At 42.4% G+C, this 23,011-nt stretch overlaps 1 protein-coding gene across 1 annotated transcript; it reads left to right on the forward strand.

Annotated features, from left to right (window-relative positions):
* Nucleotides 1–264: 264 nt before the first annotated feature.
* On the forward strand, nucleotides 265–22,251 carry LOC309381624 (HAUS augmin-like complex subunit 4). The gene is made up of 8 exons (XM_081932821.1): nucleotides 265–684; nucleotides 3,319–3,435; nucleotides 7,551–7,691; nucleotides 12,537–12,633; nucleotides 14,445–14,590; nucleotides 17,750–17,880; nucleotides 18,125–18,193; nucleotides 21,998–22,251. The coding sequence occupies exons 1-8, from the start codon at nucleotides 280–282 to the stop codon at nucleotides 22,173–22,175; spliced, it is 1,284 nt and encodes a 427-aa protein (XP_081788947.1). The 5' UTR covers nucleotides 265–279; the 3' UTR covers nucleotides 22,176–22,251.
* The last annotated feature ends 760 nt before the right edge of the window (nucleotides 22,252–23,011 follow it).

Raw genomic sequence — 23,011 nt, forward strand, 5'->3', positions numbered from 1 at the left:
CTGCTGGCAAAGCACTCGATCAATCTAATTCTCATCAATCACTAACTAAACAGCTTTCCAAAAGGGGAAAAACAAAAAAGTTTTTGCACTCTGCAAACCTCCCCAAAACGGCCAATTTTTCGCGAAAACGGGCCCATTTTTTTAAAGGCATGAATAGCCGGGGGGGGGGGCTTGCAGAGTGCTCCTGGGGGGTTAAAAAACGAGCAAAAAACGCCCATTTTTTGTAAAAGAAATTGCATGCATAGCCTTATGGAGGCTTATAGAGTGCTGCTGAGGGCTATGGGGGGCCCACAAAAGCCCATTTTTTGCTCATTTCTGCCCTCCCCAGTTGGGGAGCTCTCCGAAAGCCTCCTAGAGACTCTGCACTGCCATTTTGGTGAAGGGGGCAGGGCTTCAGGAGGCAAAAAGTGCCGGATTCGGTGTATAAGACGCACCCAGATTTTCAGCCTCTTGAGGAAAAAAAGTGCGTCTTATACTCCGAAAAATACGGTACCTATTTCTTTCTTCCCCCCCCCCCCCTCCGCCATTTCTGTTTCCGCAGATTGCAGGAGCCATCTTCCCCCTTGCTCCTTGACCGATGATGATCTCTCTACTTATCCTGGCTTGGCTAACCTCCTGACGGGCCTCAAAAAACACATCGACCCTTCAGGGATGAGCATCGCTTTGGCCAAACCGTTGGAAGAGGTGAGAGGACAGGTGGCGGTGGGGGCAAGGAAGTGGCTAACGGTCGGCATACAGGTAGTCTTTAACAGATGGACAGAGTTGGAAGGGACCTTGTAGGTCATCTAGTCCAACCCCCCACCCAAGCAGGAGCCCCGACACCAGTCGAGGCAAATAATTTCGGCACCGCATGCCCAAAACTGGAACGCATGCCGTAAATCCGGGGACCAGCTGGTCGGTGGGTGCATGCCTGGTTTTTTGGCTGTTTTTCGGGCCATTTTCAGGCTGTTTTTCTGCTGGTTTTGAGCCAAAAACAGTCCCAAAAAACACCCTGAAAACAGCCAAAGGTCCATTTTCTCAGGTTGTTTTCCAGTGCTCCAGCGCTCTGGCCTCCCCTCTCTTTTAGACTTTTATCTACTATATCTCTGTATCTCTATCTCTATCAATCAATTTATGTCTATCTACATCTGTGTATGTCTCTTTCTATCCTTCTCTCTAGCTTTTTCTGCCTGTATCTGTCTATCTACCTATCTAAGGTTGATAGGTAGACAGACAGACAGACATGTATGTATGTATGTATGTATGTATGTATGTATGTATGTATGTATTGTGTCACAACCCCTGGTATGCCCAAATATGGGAGGGAGCATACTGTTTCCCTTTTCTCTCTTTCGGCTCCCCCTAGGAGCCATCCAGGCAGAAAGCCATTTTTTTAATGTTGCCTTTGTTACATTTGTGTTGCATTTGTGCTGATAAATAAATAAAGGGAGACTAGTATAGATCTATTTCAAGCTGTTTAGCTCTCATCAGCTAGCCAGAAGGGAAGGGAAGGGAAGCTGTATGTTTCCTCCCATATTTGGGCATACCAGGGTTTGTGACACAATACCGGTTCCCAGTAAAGGTATGGCTAGCTGATGAGAGCTAAATAGCTTGAAATAGATCTATACTACTCTCCCTTTATTTATTTATCAGCACAAATGCAACATAGATATAGATATAGATTATATAGATATATCTAAAAATATAGCATTATATTTTTCAGGATGCTCGTAATAGAAACCCTGTCCCCAAAATAAGTTAAGATTGTCAGCCAGGTGGATGCGTTTAGTGCCGTATTTCCCCAAAAATAAGACCTAACCAGGAAATAAGACCTAATGTGTCCTTTGGAGCCAAAAATAATCTAAGACATGGTTTTGTTTTCGGGAAAACACGGTAGATGGGTAATATCCCTATCTTTGTCTATCTGTCTCTGTCTGTCCGTCCGTCCATCTGTCTGTCTGTCATCTATCATCTATCTATCTACATCTATCCATCCATCCATCTAGAGAGAGACAGATAGACAGATATATACTCATCTACATATCTATATCTACCCATCCATCCATCCATCTAGAGCAGTGTTTCTCAAACTTGGTGACTTTAAGTCCTGTGGACTTCAACTCCCAGAATCCCCCAGCGAGCTGTGCTGGCTGGGGGATTCTGGGAGTTGAAGTCCACAGGACTTAAAGTCACCAAGTTTGAGAAACACTGATCTAGAGAGACAGACAGACATTAATACACACATCTACATATATCTATCCATCCATCCATCTAGAGAGAGACAGAGACAGAGAGAAGACACACATCTACATATCTGTCTGTCTGTCTATCTATCTCTCTGTCTGTCTATCTATCTATCTATCTCTCTGTCTATCTATCTCCATCCATCCATCCATCTAGAGAGAGAGACAGACTGACATAATAAACACAATATATGTATGTATGTATACATGTATACATGCATGCATTATGTATGTATGTATATCTAAATATATATATATATATATATATATATATATATATGTTGTGTTGTATTTGTGCTGATAAAATAAAGGGAGACTAGTATAGATCCATACACATCTATTTGTTTTCGTCTACATCTATCGTCTACAGCTACATCTATCTATCTATCTATCTATCTATCTATCTATCTATCTATCTATCTATCTATCAACCTACCTACCTACCTACCTACCTACCTACCTATCTATCTATCTATCTATCTATCTATCTATCTATCTATCTATCTATCTATTTATCTATCTTATCTATCAACCAACCAACCAACCTACCTACCTACCTACCTACCTACCTACCTACCTACCTACCTATCTACCTATCTATCTATCTTATCTACCTACCTACCTACCTACCTACCTACCTACCTACCTACCTACCTACCTATCTTATCTACCTACCTACCTACCTACCTACCTACCTACCTACCTACCTACCTATCTATCTATCTATCTATCTTATCTATCAACCTACCTACCTACCAACCAACCATCTATCTATATATCCATCTATCAACCGTCCGTCTGTCTGTCTGTCTGTCTCTCCCTTTTCCTCCATGTTTATGCACGCCCCACACCCTAAAACGAGAAGTGATCGCCAGCCAGCTCCAGAAAAGAAAAAAAAAGAACCACTGCTGTTTTTCAGTCAAAGATGGTGTCTCCTCGCTTGGGAAGATAATCCCGGCCGGAGCCCGGGGACTGGCTTGGCCTGCCATTCCTGCCAGTGGCTATTTAATGGAATTGAGCGAGTGCCCATTGCCTTTATTCAAACCTTTTCTCCTCCCCCTCCCCCTCTCTCCTCCCCCTCCTCTCCTTTTTGCAGGCCAGGAAAGAAATGCACCTGCACCGTGCCAACTGGTTAAAGTGGGAAGCCATGCATCGGCTCCTGCAGGAAGCTTTGATGAAGCCGGGCGCCGATCCCACCCCCCAGGACAGAAAAGTAAGGCCGGGCAAAGAAACCCGTGTTTGGGGATAACACGGCCGACGAAGCCGGCCGTCAGGTTGGTGAGAGCGAGGGAGTGTTAGCCGTTCGCTGGGCAAGCGGTGCCAACTAAACCGCCGGGCGCAGAGCAGCTTTGGAGGCCTCACCTCAACGGAGCAGAAAAGCGGAAGGAAAATGAATTGGTTTGGCCGGAGGGTTTTGCTGTCAAAACTCAGTAATTACGTTCTGTGTAAATTGGATCTGGTTAGTAATAAGAAGCCTGCGGGGGGAAAAGAGGGGTGGGGTGGGGTCCTTCGCTTACGAACCACGGTTGAGCCCGACGTTTCCGTTGTTGAGCGAGACGTGGCGGAAGTGAGTTTTGCCCCGTTTTACGGGACACGGACGTTAACGGGAATCGCTGCCCTGGATGGAAGTTTAATCAGCCTGGTGGTTCAGCGTCCCCCCCTTATTGGAAGGCCTCAAAAGGAGGAGGAGGAGGAGGAGGAGGAGGATGGCTTGGTGCTCCCTGAGCTTTTGCTGGTTTTCTTGCAGACATCTCCTTACCCAACTAGGTAACATCATCAGTGGAAGTGAAGATGAGTGGCCTTGCCCTGTGAGTTTTGGTGGGAATGTTCTTAGTGGTTCCTTGGTTAGGAAATTGGATATATATTATGTAGGCATATATACTCCTCATGCTTTTCCTTCTTTTGTCATCCTCCCCCCCCTTCTTCTCTTCCTCCTCCTCCTCCTCTTCCTTCTCTCCTCTTCTTCCTCTTTTCCTTTCGTCTATTTTCCTCTTTTCCTTTCCTTCCCTTCGCTTCCCTTTCCTCCTTTCCTTTCTCCTCCTTCTCCCTTCTTTTCCTTCTTTTCTTATACTCCCCCTTCTTCCTTCTCCCCTTCCTTTTTCTTCTCTTCTTTTTCACTTCTCTTCCTTCTCTTCCTCCTTTCCTTTCTCCTTTCCTTCCTCCTCCTTTTCCTTCTTCTTTTCTCATCCTCCCCCTTCTCTTCCTCTTTTCCTTTCCTCTTTTCCTTTTCTTCCTTTCCCTTTCTCCTCCTCCTCCCCCTTCTTTTCCTTCTTTTCGCATCCTCCCCCTTCTCTTCTTTCTCCTCCTCTCCCTCTCCCTTTTCCTTCTCTTCTTTTTCCTTTTCTTCCTCCTCCTCTTCCTTCTCTCCTCTTCCTCCTCCTTTCCTTCCCCCTCTTCCTCCTCCTCCTTTTCCTTCTTCTTTTCTCATCCTCCCCCCTTCTTCTCTTCCTCCTCCTTTCCTTTCGTCTATTTTCCTTTCCTCTTTTCCTTTTCTTCCTTTCCCTTTCCTTTCTCCTTCTTTTCCTTCTTTTCTTATACTCCCCCTTCTTCCTTCTCCCCTTCCTTTTTCTTCTCTTCTTTTTCCCTTCTCTTCGTTCTCTTCCTCCTTTCCTTTCTCCTTTCCTTTCTCCTCCTTTTCCTTCTTCTTTTCTCATCCTCCCCTTCTCTTCCTCCTTTCCTTTCCTCTTTTCCTTTTCTTCCTTTCCCTTTCCTTTCTCCTCCTCCTCCCCCCTTCTTTTCCTTCTTTTCGCATCCTCCCCCTTCTCTTCTTTCTCCTCCTCTCCCTCTCCCTCTTCCTTCTCTTCTTTTTCCTTTCCTTCCTCCTCCTCCTCCTCCTTTTCCATCTTCTTTTCTCATCCTCCCCCCTTCTTCTCTTCCTCCTCCTTTCCTTTCGTCTATTTTCCTTTCCTCTTTCCCTTTCCTTTCTCCTCCTCCTCCTCCTCCTCCTCCTCCTCTCCATAAGCCTTACTCACTTGTACTGCTAATGTTTTTTATTTTATTTTAATGACGAAATGTCTGCAAAATAACAACCAAGCTCAGAGACCACCGGGGACCCCACAATCCTCCTCCTCTTCTCCACAAGCCTCTTTCCCTTCTAGAAGTGATAATGTTACCTAGCTTGGTAGTAAAATGTCTAGAAAATAAAACACCCCACCGAGAGCACCAAAAGGCCCCTCATTTGAACCCCGAGCTACCAATACTCTCTTCCATCGATAAGCTTTTGAGTTGCGGTCCCAGAGGCCTGTCGAGCGAGCTGTTTCTTTGGCCGCCGGGATAAAAATGAGAGCCAACCCTCCCGAGCATCCTTTGAAATCCCTCCGAGAAAAGCTAGGATTAAAAATAACAGGCTTAAAAAATAATTTAAAAAAGTAATTAAGGGCCGTAGCTCAGAGCCATCAATAATTGAGGGCCGTAGCTATGACTGTTTTTCCCCAAAAAGCAGGAGGCAGAGTCCTGGTCCTGACCAAACCCCTTTGATTAAACGAATGCGAACTCCTCTCGTTCACCTTCAGCGAAGACCAATATTTCAAAGGTGAATTTATGACCACGGACCTCATCTATCTTGGAAAGCTGCCCTGTAAATATTTTCCAAAGGAGGTGCTGTGCAAGGAAAGACCGGGCACAGAGTCTCTCAGATTCACGGACAGATCTTCACACTCTTGAAACGAATCGAACAAACGAACGAATGAATTGTTTCCTGCAAAAGGAGAGAGAAAGAGGGGGAAGAGAAAAGGAAAGAGGAGAGAGAGGGGGGAGAGGCAGAGAGAGACAGAGAAAGAGGAAAAGGGGAAGAGAAAGTGGGAAAGAGGAGAGAGAGAGTGGGGAGGCAGAGGGAGAGAGACTGAAAGAGAGAGAAAGGAGGAAGAAAGAAAGGGAAAGAGGAGAGAGAAGGAGAAGAGAAAAGGAAAGAGGAGAGAGAGGGGGGAGAGGCAGAGAGAGACAGAGAAAGAGGAAAAGAAGAGGGGAAGAGAAAGGGGGAAAGTGGAGAGAGAGAGTGGGGAGGCTGAGAGAGAGACTGAAAGAGAGAAAGGAAGAAAGAAAGGGAAAGAGGAGAGAGAAGGAGAAGAGAAAAGGAAAGAGGAGAGAGGGGGGAGAGGCAGAGAGAGACAGAGAAAGAGGAAAAGAAGAGGGGAAGAGAAAGGGGGAAAGGGGAGAGAGAAAGAGTGGGAAGGCAAAGAGAGGGAGACTGAAAGAGAGAAAGGAGGAAGAAAGAAAGGGAAAGAGGAGAGAGAAGGAGAAGAGAAAAGGAAAGAGGAGAGAGGGGGGAGAGGCAGAGAGAAAGGAAAAGAAGAGGGGAAGAGAAAGGGGGAAAGAGGAGAGAGAAAGAGTGGGAAGGCAAAGAGATAGAAAGAAAGAGAAAGAAGAGGGGAAGAGAAAGGGGGAAAGAGGAGGGAGAAAGAGTGGGGAGGCAGAGAGAGAGGAAAGAAGGGAAGAGAAAGGGGGAAAGAGGAGAGAGAGTGAAAAGAGCTTTGTTTTCAGTGCTTATAGTAACTTCCAACGGACGCTAAACAAACAGTTGTAAGTCAAGGATGAGCTGTAACGCGACAATGTGGCACAGCTTTATCCGGGTTTTCTGATAAGTTTCGGACTGTCGCGGAAGCTGGCCGATATCTGCAAAACTTGGCAAGAGAGTCTCAGAGAGTCACGAACCAATTAAGTGAACTAATGGTCTCCTGCAAACTCCACTCCCCTGTCGCTCCTCTTTTATTCCCTCTGGGAGGGGCCATTCACCGTCCACCTGTGGCTTTGCTCCCAAGTCGACCCGGATTTCCTAGCTATTCTTTTCTCCTGGAAGCTCTGCGCAGGCGCACACTGGGAACAGGCTCCAGCTGTTCCTCTGCCTCACTGCTGCCTAGCTCCGAAGGCAACTGATCACTGCCAGACGGCCTCGGCCCCATCTCTGATTCCAACGTAGAGCCGTCGTCAGAGCCTTCCCCAGACTCCAGGACTGGCCTATGTTCCTCCCCAACCCTCCTCACTGTCTGGCAGCTCTGCTGGCCGCTGGCGAGCCACAACGACGGCCGTCAAACACGGCTCAACTGTTCCTTGTAACGAAACAAGGCCGTTCGGCAACATCGTCGTCGTCACACAAATCGCCAAGCGAAGCCCAGGCTCCGTTGTGGGTTTTTTTGTTTTGTTTTAACCCGACGGGCAACTTCACACAAGGCTCGATCAAATTTGTTTGTCTTTGGCTCGGTGACTCAGCCAGCCAGACATTTTACGGCTTAACTGTGTTGTCTGGAGGGAAAGGTTCTGGTTGGGTGAAGTTTATTTATCTTCTCTTTTTCTCCCCCCCCCTCTCCTAAATCTTCTTTTCCTGCCCTCAAGTTCCTGGAAACCCTGGAACAGCAGCTGCTGGTAGCGGAGTTGAAACGGATGCTTGATCTCCATTCGTCCTTGCCAAACGCCCGTCCGTCTGTCTTAGGCCTGGAAACCCGACATTTAACCGAGTTTCTCCCTGCTCGCCAAGTAAGGGCCGACTCTTTTCTTTCCCCATCCATTGGGCTCTGTTGAACCTGCGAAAAATCAAGTTTTCTTCACAATAGAATAGAATATAGGAATAGAATATGGAATAGAATAGAATAGAATAGAATAGAATTTGGAATAGAATAGAATAGTAAATAGAATGGAGTAGAATGTGGAATGGAATGAATAGAATATGAAATAGAATAGTAAATAGAATAAAATAGAATAGAATATGGATTAGAATAAGGAATAGATTAGGAGAAGAATAGAGTAGAATATGGAATAGAATAAGAATAGAATAGTAAATAGAATAGAATAGGAATAGAATAGAATAGTAAATAGAATGGAGTAGAATATGGAATAGAATAGAATATAGGAATAGAATAGAATATGGAATAGAATAAATAGAATAGAATTGAATATGGAATAGAATAAGAATAGAATAGTAAATAGAATAGAATGTGGAATAGAATATGAAATAGAATGATAAATAGAATAAAATAGAGTAGAATATGGATTAGAATAAGAAATAGATTAGGAATAGAATAGAATATGGAATAGAATAGAATATGGAATAGAATAGAATATGGAATAGAATAGAATATGGAATAGAATAGAATATGGAATAGAATAGGAATAGAATAGAATATGGAATAGAATAGGAATAGAATAGTAAATAGAATAGAATAGGAATAGAATAGAATAGTAAATAGAATGGAGTAGAATATGGAATAGAATAGAATATAGGAATAGAATAGAATATGGAATAGAATAGAATAGGAATAGAATAGAATATGGAATAGAATAGGAATAAAATAGAATAGTAAATAGAATAGAATGTGGAATAGAATATGAAATAGAATGATAAATAGAATAAAATAGAGTAGAATATGGATTAGAATAAGAAATAGATTAGGAATAGAATATGGAATAGAATATGGAATAGAATAGAATATGGAATAGAATAGAATATGGAATAGAATAGGAATAGAATAGAATAGTAAATAGAATGGAGTAGAATATGGAATAGAATAAGAATAGAATAGTAAATAGAATAGAATAGGAATAGAATAGAATATGGAATAGAATAGGAATAGAATAGAATAGTAAATAGAATAGAATAGTAAATAGAATGGAGTAGAATATGGAATAGAATAGAATATAGGAATAGAATAGAATATGGAATAGAATAGAATATAGGAATAGAATAGAATATGGAATAGAATAGAATAAATAGAATAGAATTGAATATGGAATAGAATAAGAATAGAATAGTAAATAGAATAGAATGTGGAATAGAAAATGAAATAGAATGATAAATAGAATAAAATAGAGTAGAATATGGATTAGAATAAGAAATAGATTAGGAATAGAATATGGAATAGAATAGAATATGGAATAGAATAGAATATAGAATAGAATATGGAATAGAATAAGAATAGAATAGTAAATAGAATAAAATAGAATATGGAATAGAATTGAATATAGAGTAGAGTAGAATATGAAAGAATAGTAAATAGAATAAAATAGAGTAGAATATGGAATAGAGTAGAATATGAAATAGAATCGTAAAGGGAATAAAATTGAGTAGACTGTGGATTAGAATTGAATTGAATTCTTTATTGGCCAAGGGTGATTGGACGCACAAGGAATTTGTCTTTGGTGCGTATGCTCTCAGTGTGCATAAAGAAAAATAAAATAGAATACATTCCTCAAGAATCATAAGATACAACACCTAGTGATACTCAGAGGTCACTAAGAAGCAATCAAAATCCCAGTATGGGAACAAACAAAACGATATAAATGGTAAAGATACAAGCAACATGGTTATAGTTCATAAGTGGGGAGAGATAGATGGAAGGAAGGAAGAAAAGAAGAATAGTAATACAGTCTTGGTAGGTATTATGACAATGTTGTGGAATTTAGTGGTTTAGCAGAGTGATGGCATTCGGGGGGGGGGCGGGGGGGGACTGTCCCTGTGCCTAGTTGTCTTGGTGTGCAGTGCCTTATAGCGTCGTTTTGAAGGTGGGAGTTGAAGCAATTGATGTCCAGGATGCGAGGGGTCTGTAGATATTTTCACAGCCCTCTTTTTGACTCGTGCAGTATACAGGTCCTTGATTGAAAGCAGGTTAGTAGCCATTGTTTTTTCTGCAGTTCTAATTATCCCCATCCATTGTGCTCTGTTGAACCTGCAAAAAAATCAAGTTTTCTTTGCTCTACAGGCAGTCCTTGACTTACAACCAGAATCGACCCCCCCCCCAATGTTCCGGCGCAAAGCGAGAGCGCGGCGAAGTGACTTTTGCTTCCGTTTCGCGGCTTGCCTTGCGAAGTGAATCCCGGCAGCGGTTAAGTTAGGAGCACCGTCGTTAAGTGAAGCTGGCTTCCCCGTCGATTTTGCTGGTCGGAAGGTCGCCAAAGGGAGAGGGGGTCGCGTGACTCCTGGAGGCGGCCGTGGTCGTAAACGCGAGACAGTTGCCGAGCGTCTGAATTTTTGATTACTGTGACCGGGGGGGGGATAATGCAGTGGTCGTGAGTGTGAAAAATGCTGATAAATCACTTTTTTTAATAGCGCCATTGTAACGTCAAAGGGTCGCTAAGTGAAGTGTCATAACTCGAGGACTATATAATATTCCCTGCTGCTTCATTCCTATTTAGCCACAACGTGGATCTAATTGGATTGAGACTACAAGTTCTCAATTGACGACCAAAGTTACGACGGATCTACTTCCGGGTTACTTCTTATCCAGATTCAAAGTTCCGACACCTTGGTCTCCACGGTCACATGACCGAACCTGGCAACATGGCAGCCATTGACAGCATCTAAGAATTGTGTTTTCACAACGCCGTTGCCAAAAGTTGACATTTATTCAATTACACCGTGCTCTTTGTGCACCGTTGGTTTGCTTAACGACCGCAGATTCGTTTAGTGGCCCCCTCAAAAAAGGCAAAACCAGGTCGGTCACGGGACCGACCCATTTTACGACTGCCTCGGTTTACGACCGTGGTGGACAAGACTCTGTTACGGTTGTAGTTTGAGCTCTGCTTGTAATATCACAAGTTTCAATCCATTTGGGTTGTGTGAAATGACTCATCGTTTGTGTTTTCCAAAAAATGGATACCCCCGACAAAGAATAGGCCTAAAATTCTTAATTCTGAGCAGAGAAACATTGCCTGCAATGACATCCCTAATACAGGTAGTCCTTGACTAACGACGATTGGTTTAGTGACCGAAGTTACAATGGCCATGAAAAAAATGACTTACAACCTTCTTTCGCATAACTCTTCATGATCATCATTGTTTAACGACCTCATAATCCCTTGCGGAGTGGAGTCTGGGCAGCTGAATGAAGGTAGCAGAGTGTTTACTGGCCGGATGCCCTTCCCTGTTGCCAATGCGGAGTTTTGTTCAGCTGATATATTCTCATTGTGCCCAGAGAGAGAAATATCTGCCTCTACCTAGGATCGAACTCTCAGCCTCCTCATTGTTGAGGCGAGAGCTCCACCTCTAGGCCACTGCACCACTCTCACACAACTCTTGATCAACTGATCAAAATCCAGGTGCTTGGCAACCGACTCGTATTTATGACGGTCGCAGCGTCCCGGAGCACGCGTGATTCCTATTTTGCCGCCACCTGACCAGCACAGTCAACGAGGTAGCCAGATTAATTTAATAACTGTTGTTCCTGACTGAAGAACCGCAACGATTTCGCCGGATCCCGAAGGTCCTGAAAAATGGGGCGAAACTCACTCTCGCAACTGTCTTGTGTAGCCACGGAAATTTTGGGCCGGATTGTGGTCGTACGTCAAGGACTATCTAATCCTGGAGAGAAGGGATAAATTTGAAGTTATCTATCTATATCCTCTCTCTCTCTCTAGATAGATGATAGATAGATGATAGATAGATAGATAGATAGATAGATAGATAGATAGATAGATAGATAGATAGATGATAGATAGATGATAGATAGATAGATAGATAGATAGATAGATAGATAGATAGATAGATAGATAGATAGATAGGATATAGATAGGCAGGCAGGCAGGCATGTAGGTAGGTAGATATATAAGTAGGTAGGTAGGTAGGTAGGTAGGTAGGTAGGTAGGTAGGTAAGTAGGATATAGATAGACAGATAGGTAGATAGACAGACAGATAGACAAACAGGTAGGTAGGTTGGTAGATGGATGGATAGACAGACAGGCAGGTAGGTAGGTAGGTAGATAGGATATAGGTAGGTAGGTAGATAGATAGATAGATAGATAGATAGATAGATAGATAGATAGATAGGATATGGGTAGGTAGGTAGGTAGGTAGATATGAGATAGATAGGTAGGTAGGATATAGATAGACAGACAGATAGGTAGATAGATAGACAGACAGATAGACAAACAGGTAGGTAGGTTGGTAGAAGGATGGATGGATGGACGGACAGACAGGCAGGTAGGTAGGTAGGTAGGTAGATAGGATATAGGTAGATAGATAGATGATAGATAGATAGATAGATAGATAGATAGATAGGATATGGGTAGGTAGGTAGGTAGGTAGGATATAGATAGGTAGATAGGATATAGATAGACAGACAGACAGATAGGATATAGGTAGGTAGGTAGGTAGATAGATAGGTAGGCGGATGGATGGATGGATGGATAGACAGGTAGGTAGTTAGGTAGGATATAGGTAGGTAGATAGACAGACAGACAGACAGGTAGGTAGGTAGATAGGATATAGATAGACAGATAGATGGATAGACAGACATACGGTGTGTGTGTCTGTCTGTCTCTCTCTCTCTCTCTCGATGGATAGATAGATGTCAGAGAAAGGAATATATTTCTCTTTCTGTATTTCTCTAGGACCTGGAACAAATGCAGAAACAGCTCCCAGCCGAGGTGGAGAAGTTTCTAAAGGCCAAATGTTTGGATGTGCTCAGTTACTATCGCCCCGAGAGTGGTAAATTTGGAATTATTGTACATACGGGGTGACCTGGAGGAAGACGGCCATGGTGGGCGCAGGCTAGAGTCCCAGGTGTGAGAGGGAGGCCATTTTTAAAAAAAAACCTGACAAGTAAAACTAAATGTACAGGTACAGATTAACAGAGTTGGAAGGGTCCTTGTAGGTCATCTAGTCCAACCTCCCCCACCCCACCCACCCAGCAGGAGACTTCTGTTCCATGGGTTGATTCTTCTCACGGACAGAAAATTTCTCCTTATTTCAAGGTTGAATCTCTCCTTGGTCAGTTTCCATCCATTATTTCCTTGTTTGGACTTCAGGTGCCTTGGAAAATAGCTTGACCCCATCCTCTCTGGGGCAGCCCCTTTGCTCTCATGTCTCCCCTGGTCCTTCTTTTCCTTAAACGAGACATCCCCAGTTCCTGCAACCGTTCTTCGTATGTTTTAGTCCCCTAATCACCTTGGCTGTTCAACTCTGCCCTCTTTCTTGAGTCTCAACATCTTTGTTATAAAACTCGACTGATACAATCAAGATCAAGAGAGGTACTAATACCACTCTATAAAGCTTTAGTAAGATCACACCTAGAGTACAGTTTTGGCCACCACACTATAAAAAAAGATGTTGAGACTCTAGAAAAAGTGCAGAGAAGAGGGGACGGTAGGCTAAAACACACGATGAACGGTTGCAGGAACTGGGCCTGGCTAGTCTAGTGAAGAGAAGGACCAGGGGGGACATGAGGACAGTCTTCCAATATTTGAGGGGCTGCCCCAGAGAGGAGGGGGTCAAGCTATTCTCCAAAGCACCTGACGTCCAGACAAGGAATAATGGATGGAAACTGACCAAGGAGAGATTCAACCTGGAAATAAGGAGACATTTTCTGACAGTGAGAAGAATCAACCCATGGAACAGAAGTTGCCTTCGGAAGTTGTGGGAGCTTCATCCCTGGAGGCTTTCAAGAAGAGAGAGGACTGCCATCTGTCAGAAATGGTGTGTGGTCTCCTGCTTGGGCAGAGGGAGCTGGGTTAGATGACCTACAACAGGGGTGTCCAACTCCAATTCATTGAGAGCTGCACCAGGGCTGTTGGTGTACCTTGGGTGGCCAGGGCAGACTGGGTGGGCGTGGCCAATGGGTGGGCATGGCCAGCTTGACACCCCTCCCCAAACTGCTGTGCCGATGGTCCTCTTTACATTGGGTAGACCAGGCTGAGGCGACGCGGGCTGGCCCCTTCCATTTCCCAGGACGGCCTTGCGGGGACCAGATCCGACCACATCGCGGGCTGGATCCAGCCCACGGGCCTTGACTTCGACACCCCTACCAGCTGCCTGCAGCTATATTCCTCTTGGATCTTTGACCTGCCACCCTTTCTATTATTCTATTATGTCTTTTCCATTGTGGGAAAACGGGAGGGGGGATTGTACGGAATTAGATGCTATGTAGTCGAAACAAAATTCCTTTCTAGAAAACCAAGGTCATCCTTTGTCTTTGGCACCTCTGCACCTGACCGGAACTGGATGGGTGGAACTGCCAGCATGGCAGTGGAAGATTGGATCATGGGATGGGCTTGTGGGCGTGGGGGGCAAGATCTTGAACTTTCAACTGGGTGGGGGAAACTGGGAAGCTTTTTCAGATTCGGATTAATATCGGGGTTCCAAATAGCATCCACAATTAAATCAGAGTCCAAAGCAAAGGTCCATTCCCAACTCTGTTCATCTGTTTTTTCAATCTGTTTTTTTTTTTAAAAAAAAATACCTCCTATCTCCCGCTCTGTTGAATCTGTCGCTCTCGTCCCCTCCGAATTTGCTCCCGGCAGATAACGTTGGAGCCGCGGCCCAGATGATAATGCTCGGCGCCTTGGCGGAGAGTCTAGCCACCGAGAAGCAGCATCTGAAGGAGGCCAGAGCTCAGCAGGAAGAGCTGGTCGGATATCTGGAGCAGCAGAAAGCGGCTTATCCCCAGGTAATGGGCGCCAAAAATAATGATAATAATAATTCTGGCCTGTCCTAAGAATTCTGCTCAGGATAAAGAACTTCCAATTTCTTTCGGGAATTTCCGAGATTAGGGTAAGCTTTTTATAAACAGCGGCCTTTTAAAGTCTGCAGTCTGCGCTCGGGTTTTCTAAAATAAATCCTGTTTGCATTTTCGAAAAAGCCGGTGATGGTTTGATCTCCGATCAAATATCCTGGGCTTCTGGAATCCTCGCTATGAAATCCGTCCCCCCTCACCTCCGTCAGGAGTCTGGGGGCATCTGTCACCAACGAAACAAACTCTGTTCAAAGGGCTGCAGCTCTCCCTATTTCGTCAGGACGGCGCCTAGATTGAGGTTTTTGGTTTGTTTGTTTTTTAATTCGATTGGGTTTTGATCCCTCTTTTATGATTGCTTATCGTAAGTCAAGGCAAACATACCAGATACGGCTTTTTCCTCCCACAAAATCTTATGGGATTTTACCCACAAGGACTCGGTGAGGTACGCTGGGTGGCTTAACGTCGGACTAGAATTCACAAACACCTGGTTTCTAGGCCAGCACTTTAACAACCACTGTCTGTCTGTCTGTCATCCATCCATCCATCTGCCTATTTGTCTATCATCTATCTATCTATCTATCTATCTATCTATCTATCTATCTATCTATCTAATCATCTATCTATCTATCTCATCTGTTTATCTGCCGTCTCTGTCTGTCTATCATCTATCTATCTATCTCATCTGTCTTACCTATCTATCATCTCTGCCTGTCTGTCTATCATCTATCTCATCTGTCTATCTATGCCGTCTCTCTGTCTGTCTGTCTATCTGTCTATCTGCCGGATCTGTCTGTCTGTCTCTCTATCATCTATCTATCTATCTATCTATCTATCTATCTCATCTGTCTATCTATCTGTCTATCTGCTGGGTCTGTCTGTCTGTCTCTCTATCATCTATCTATCTGCCGTCTCTGTATGTATGTATGTCTATCATTTGTCTGTCTATGTGCCGTCTGTCTGTCACTCTATCTATCATCTATCTATCTATCTATCATCTATCTATCATCTATCTATCATCTATCTATCATCTATCTATCTATCTATCATCTATCTATCTATCGTGGTGATTGGCCCAAAATCACCCAGCTGGCTTTCATGGCAAAGGTGGGACTAGAACTCCCCGCCTCCTAGGGATTAGCCCAGCACTTCGCCACTGAAGCGAATTGGTTCACTTGAACCTTCCAGGAAAGGATGCAGTTGTCGCACCAGATTGACCTGTGCAAGGGATGAGTGTGTACAATAACTTAAAGAGGGTCTTGCACTTCCCTTTCTGATTTGTCTCTTTGCATTTCCTGCTTTTTTAATGACCAACTTTCACAACCTGTATAGTCAAGGCTGTGGTTTTCCCAGTTGCAATGGATGGCTGTGAAAGGTTGGACCCTAAGGAAGGCTGAGCGCCGTGTAAATTAATTTACACAAGCTCAGAACATGAGAGAGAACTTCTACAAGATGCTGTACAGATGGCACTTAGATCCAAAAAGGCTAGCCTGTATGTATCCGAATCTACAATCTAAATGTTTGCTCAGGATTACAAATACAGGTAATGCTTGACTTATAATCACAGTTGGGATAAGAATTTCCGTTGTTAAGCAAGTCAGTTGTTAAGTGAGTCATGCCCGATTTTATCACCTTTTCTACCACCATTATTAAGCGAATCACTGAAGTCGTTGAGTGAATCGCATGGTTGTTAAGTAAGACCAGCTTCCCCACTTGACTTTGCCTGTCGGTAGCCAGCTGGGAAGGTTACAAATGGCAATTACACAACCCTGTCACATTGCAACCATCCTAAATACATGGCGGTTGCCAAGTGCCTGAGGTTTAGTACCATGTGACCGTGGAGATGTCGCGACAGTCGTAAGTGCGAGGAACGGTTGGAAGTCCCTTTTTTCAGTGCTGTTGCAACTTTGGGCAGTCACAAAATGAATAGTTGTTAAGTTGTGGCAGGTTTCCTGAGATTCATTTCAGTCATCCTCTACAACAACACATAGACATAACACATATTTAGAACAATTAATCAGTGGAACAGAAGCTGCCTCCAGAAGTTGTGAATGCCCCAACACTGGAAGTCTTTAAGAAGATGTTGGATAGCCATTTGCCTGAAACGGTATAGGGTTTCCTGCCTAGGCAGGGGGTTGGACTAGAAGACCTCCAAGGTCCCTTCCAACTCTGCTGTGGTGGTGTAAATGTTGGAGATGTGACTGTGCTGGTGCCACGTACCACCATATTTGGTGGACTTGTAAAAAAGTTAAAGCATTTTGGATAAAAATATGGTGGGTTATTCAAAATATTTTGAAAAAGAGGATAAAGTTCACACCCCAGTTGTTTTTGTTAGGCGTAGTTTCAGACTGTACTGTTATAGAGACTAATCTGATCTTGAACCTAACGACGGCAGCAAGATTGTTGGTGACGCAATACTGGAAGAAGGAAGAGTTGCCCACCATCCAAGAATGGACGTTAAAAGTCGTAAACTTAGCAGAGATGGCCAAAATCTCAGCGTATCTGAAGGACCATTCGGATGAGATGTACAAGCTGGACTGGAGAAGATGGATTGACTATATTCAAAACAAATACCGGACTAAAAAATTTCAGTGAGCTTATGAATGAAGGCATAAGGAATGTTACATTTTATTCAAAGTTGGTTTAATAAAGGGGGAGTCAAAGCCCAAGAATAGTAACATGTTAAAATTAGTTAGCTTATGTTAGCGTATGGTTGTTAAATGTTGAGTCCCTTGGACTGCAAGGCGATCCGACCGGTCAGTCCTAGAGGAGATCAACCTTGGCTGCTCTTTAGAAGGCCAGATCCTGGAGAGGAAACTCAAATACTTTGGCCACCTAATGAGAAGGAAGGACTCCCTGGAGAAGAGCCTCATGCTGGGAAAGACTGAGGGCAAAAGAAGAAGAAGGGGACGGCAGAGAAGGAGGTGGCTGGATGGAGTCACCAAAGCAGTCGGCGTGAGCTTCAATGGACTCCAGAGGATGGTAGAGGACAGGAAGGCCTGGAGGAACATGGTCCATGGGATCGCGATGGGTCAAACACAACTTCGCAACTAACAATAACAACAACTTTGCATTTTTGTTCCTCTTTCGTTTCAGGTCCTGTTGCGTTGTTTGAGCCTCCTGAAACGATTGGCCCGTGAGTTTCGCCTTGGGGCCCAATCCGAAGTGGACCAGGTCAACGCCCAGTATATGGAGATTAAATGCAGCGCTTTGTTGCTAAAGATACGGTGAGCTTTGAATTGGAAGGCCAAAAACGGTCGATTCCTTAACATCCGTTTTCCCAGTTTAAAACACTCCTAATGGACTTTTCCTCTGAAGGGCAACTTTCCGTGTGTTGATCAAGAGAAGCTCAAGAAGGGTTGGTTTCTAGAAAGCCTTCTCCAAATAGGCCGATCGCTGGCCCAAAGGCCCTTCCTTTCTGGTAGGAATAGAAATCTACCAATCCCCACTACGGTATTTTGCTTCTTCTAGGTTCGAGGAGCTGAAGATCCTGTCGGAAACTTATACTCCTGAGATAGTGACCGTGCATCGAATGATCAGGTGAGTTGATAATGGGATGAAATAGAATAGAATAGAATAGAATAGAATAGAATAGAATAATATATGGAATGGAATGGAATGGAATGGTAGAATAGCATAGCATGGCATAACATAATATATGGAATGGAAAGATAGAATAGAATAGACTATGGAATGGAATGGAAAGGAAAGGTAGAATAGAATAGAATATGGAATGGAATGGAATGGGAAGTTAGAATAGAATAGAATAGAATAGAATAGAATAATATATGGAATGGAATGGTAGAATAGAATATGGAATGGAATGGAAAATTAGAATAGAATAGAATAATATATGGAATGGAATGGAAAGGTAGAATAGAATAGAATATGGAATGGAAAGGTAGAATAGAATATGGAATGGAATGGAAAGGTAGAATAGAATAGAATAGAATATTGAATGGAAAGGTAGAATAGAATAGAATATGGAATGGAATGGAATGGAAAGGTAGAATAGAATAGAATAGAATAGAATAGAATATTGAATGGAAAGGTAGAATAGAATAGAATATGGAATGGAATGGAATGGAAAGGTAGAATAGAATAGAATAGAATATGGAATGGAAAGGTAGAATAGAATAGAATATGGAATGGAATGGAATGGAAAGGTAGAATAAAATAGAATGGAATGGTAGAATAGCATAACATAGCATAATATATGGAATGGAATGGAATGGAAAGGTAGAATAGAATAGAATAATGTGGAATGGAATGGTAGAATAGCATAGCATAGCATAATATATGGAATGGAATGGAAAGATAGAATAGAATAGAATAGAATATGGAATGGAATGGAATGGAAAGGTAGAATAGAATAGAATAAAATAATATGTGGAATGGAATGGTAGAATAGCATAGCATAGCATAGCATAATATATGGAATGGAATGGAAAGATAGAATAGAATAGAATAATATATGGAATGGAATGGTAGAATAGCATAACATAGCATAATATATGGAATGGAATGGAATGGAAAGGTAGAATAGAATAGAATAATGTGGAATGGAATGGTAGAATAGCATAGCATAGCATAATATATGGAATGGAATGGAAAGATAGAATAGAATAGAATAATATATGGAATGGAATGGTAGAATAGCATAGCATAGCATAATATATGGAATGGAATGGAAAGATAGAATAGAATAGAATAATATATGGAATGGAATGGTAGAATAGCATAGCATAGCATAATATATGGAATGGAATGGAAAGATAGAATAGAATAGAATAATATATGGAATGGAATGGTAGAATAGCATAGCATAGCATAATATATGGAATGGAATGGAAAGATAGAATAGAATAGAATAATATATGGAATGGAATGGTAGAATAGCATAGCATAGCATAATATATGGAATGGAATGGAAAGATAGAATAGAATAGAATAATATATGGAATGGAATGGTAGAATAGCATAGCATAGTATAATATATGGAATGGAATGGAAAGATAGAATAGAATAGAATATGGAATGGAATGGAAAGGTAGAATAGAATAGAATAAAATAATATGTGGAATGGAATGGTAGAATAGCATAGAATAACATAATATATGGAATGGAATGGAATGGAAAGATAGAATAGAATAGAATATGGAATGGAATGGAATGGAATGGAATGGAAAGGTAGAATAGAATAGAATAAAATAATATGTGGAATGGAATGGTACAATAGCATAGCATAGCATAATATATGGAATGGAATGGAAAGATAGAATAGAATAGAATAATATATGGAATGGAATGGTAGAATAGCATAGCATAGTATAATATATGGAATGGAATGGAATGATAGAATAGAATATGGAATGGAATGGAAAGTTAGAATAGAATAGAATAGAATAGAATAATATATGGAATGGAATGAAAAGGAAAGGTAGAATAGAATAGAATAGAATATGGAATGGAATGGAAAGTTAGAATAGAATAGAATAGAATAATATGTGGAATGGAATGGAAAGGTAGAATAGAATGGAATGGTAGAATAGCATAGCATAGTATAATATATGGAATGGTATGGAAAGATAGAATAGAATAGAATAGAAAATATGGAGGGTACGACAGTAAATAGAATTAGAATATCATAGCACAGAACAGAACAACAGAACAGAACTAGAATAGAACAGAGCAGAGTAGAAAATATGGAATGGAATGGAAATGAATGGAACAGAACAGAACAGAATAGAAAATATAAAATAGAATGGAATGGAAAAGAAAAGAAAAGAAAATATAGAATGGAATGAAAGGTTCCCACGATCATTTGGCACGGCTGATTGTCACAGCTGCTCGTCGGAACTTTTTCAAAACTTTTTTAAAGCATTTTTTTAGTACCTATTTGCCCAAAACGGTAGTTTAAAAAAATGCTAAAAAAAGTTTTTAAAAAGTTCCGACGAGCAGCTGTGACAATCAACCATGCCAAATGATCGAAAAGAGTAAGGTTCTACATTTAGGCAACAAAAACGGAATGCACAGGTACAGTATAGGTGATACCTTACTCAGTAGTAGTAACTGTGAAAGGGATCTTGGAGTCCTAGTGGACAACCATTTAAATATGAGCCAGCCGTGTGCAGCAGCTGCCAAAACAGCCAACACAGTTCTAGGCTGCATCAACAGAGGGATAGAATCAAGATCACGTGAAGGGTTAATACCACTTTATAATGCCTTGGTAAGGCCACACTTGGAATACTGCATTCAGTTCTGGTCGCCACGATGTAGAAAAGATGTGGAGACTCTGGAAAGAGTGCAGAGAAGAGCAACAAAGATGATTAGGGGACTGGAGACTAAAACATATGAAGAACGGTTGCAGGAACTGGGTATGTCTAGCTTAAGAGAAAGAAGGACTAGGGGAGACATGATAGCAGTCTTCCAATATCTCAGGGGTTGCCACAAAGAAGAGGGAGTCAAACTATTCTCCAAAGCACCTGAGGGTAGAACAAGAAGCAATGGGTGGAAACTAATCAAGGAGAGAAGCAACTTAGAACTGAGGAGAAATTTCCTGACAGTGAGAACAATTAATCAGTGGAACAGCTTGCCTCCAGAAGATGTGAATGCCCCAACACTGGAAGTCTTTAAGAAGATGTTGGATAGCTATTTGTCTGAAACGGTATAGGGTTTCCTGCCTAGGCAGGGGGTTGGACTAGAAGACCTCCAAGGTCCCTTCCAACTCTACTATTGTATTGTATTGTATTGTATTGATCGTGGGAACCTTTTTAAAAGCTATTTTTAGCATTTTTTTACTACCTATTTCCCTGAACAGGTAGTTTTAAAAAATGCTTTTAAAAGTTTTTTAAAAAAAGTTCCGACGATCAGCTGTGACAATCAGCCATGTTACACGATTCGGGAACCTTTTAAAAAACTTTTGAAGCATTTTTTTACTACCTATTCGCCCGAACCAATAGTAAAAAATGCTTTAAAAAGTTTTTTTTTTTAAAAACGTTCTGATGATTAGCTGTGACAATCAACTGTGCCAAACAATTGTGGGAACCTTTTAAAAAAACTTTTTAAAAGCATTTTTTTACTACCTATTAGCCCGAACCGGTAGTAAAAAAAATGCTTTAAAAGTTTACAAAAAAGTTCAGAACTTTTAAAAACCTTTTTAAAACATTTTTTTACTAATGGTTTCGGCGAACCGGGACCATTTCACCCCTACCTTGAACGGTCATTACTCTGCCAAAATCTGTCCTAAGTCACTTTTTTTCAGGGCCGGGGTCCCTTCGAAACGGTCACTAAATGAACTTGTTGTAAGTCAAGGACTTTCTCCATTCTTTAACTCTTCTCCAGGGACAAACTGAAGGGCGACTTGAGCCAGGAGGAACAAGCACTAGCCACTTCCCGCAAGATCCTTTCGAATTACGAGATCCTGGGGCCGGAATTTGAGGAGTTAGTAAAAGAATACACCCGGTTGCAAGAAATTATTCACAATCGTCGGTGGGTGCTGACCGAATTAAACAAAGACTGAAAGAGGCCACATCTCGTTTGAGGACCGTGAAAGGATGCGCAGTAAATGTGTCACACAATTAAAAAATCGAAACATCTGGATTGCTTCCTTCTTGCCTCCCTGCCCACCTCGCAACAATACGGGGACATGATTTTGAAATCCTTGTGTTCTGAACAAGCTCCCCAAACATGAAAAACCCTCTGAAATGAACTCAAAGGGTTCCTTTCAGTACCGTATTTTTCAGAGTATAAGACGCACCTTTTTTTTCCTCAAAAAAGAGGCTGAAAATCTGGGTGCGTCTTATACACTGAATGCAGCTTTTTTTTGCCTCCCAAAACCTCGCCCCCTTCACCAAAACGGCTGTGCGTAGCCTTATGGAGGCTTTCAGAGAGCTCCTGGGGGATGGGGAGGGCAGAAACGAACAAAAACGGACCATTTTTTTGCTCTCCCAGCCCTCAGGAGCACTCTATAAGCTTCCTAAAGTCTATCCAGGGCCTTTTTTTGACAAAAATCTGGCTCGTTTTCATGAAAAACGGGCCGTTTTGGGGAGGTTTGCAGAGTGCAAAAACTTTGTTTAAAAATTTGCCTCTTCAAAACCTTGGTGCGTCTTATACTCTAGTGCGTCTTATACTCCAAAAAATATGGTAGCACTGGCAGCCCCGGCAAAAATCCCTCCGGGAGATGAATAGTCGTCAGGACCCAGGTGTTCCTCCTCTTCCTCATCAGCCACCTCCAGACCTGGCGGCTGTTGACTATCTGAGGTCTGACGGACGGCCCAGACTCCGCTTCTGTCTCTCTGACTGCTCCATTCCCTCTTCCCCCTCGGAGCTCCCAGGTTGCCTTGATGCTGACCTTGA

This window comes from Natrix helvetica (assembly GCF_964273705.1).
Source record: "Natrix helvetica genome assembly, chromosome: Z".
NCBI classification, from domain to species: Eukaryota; Metazoa; Chordata; class Lepidosauria; order Squamata; family Natricidae; genus Natrix; species Natrix helvetica.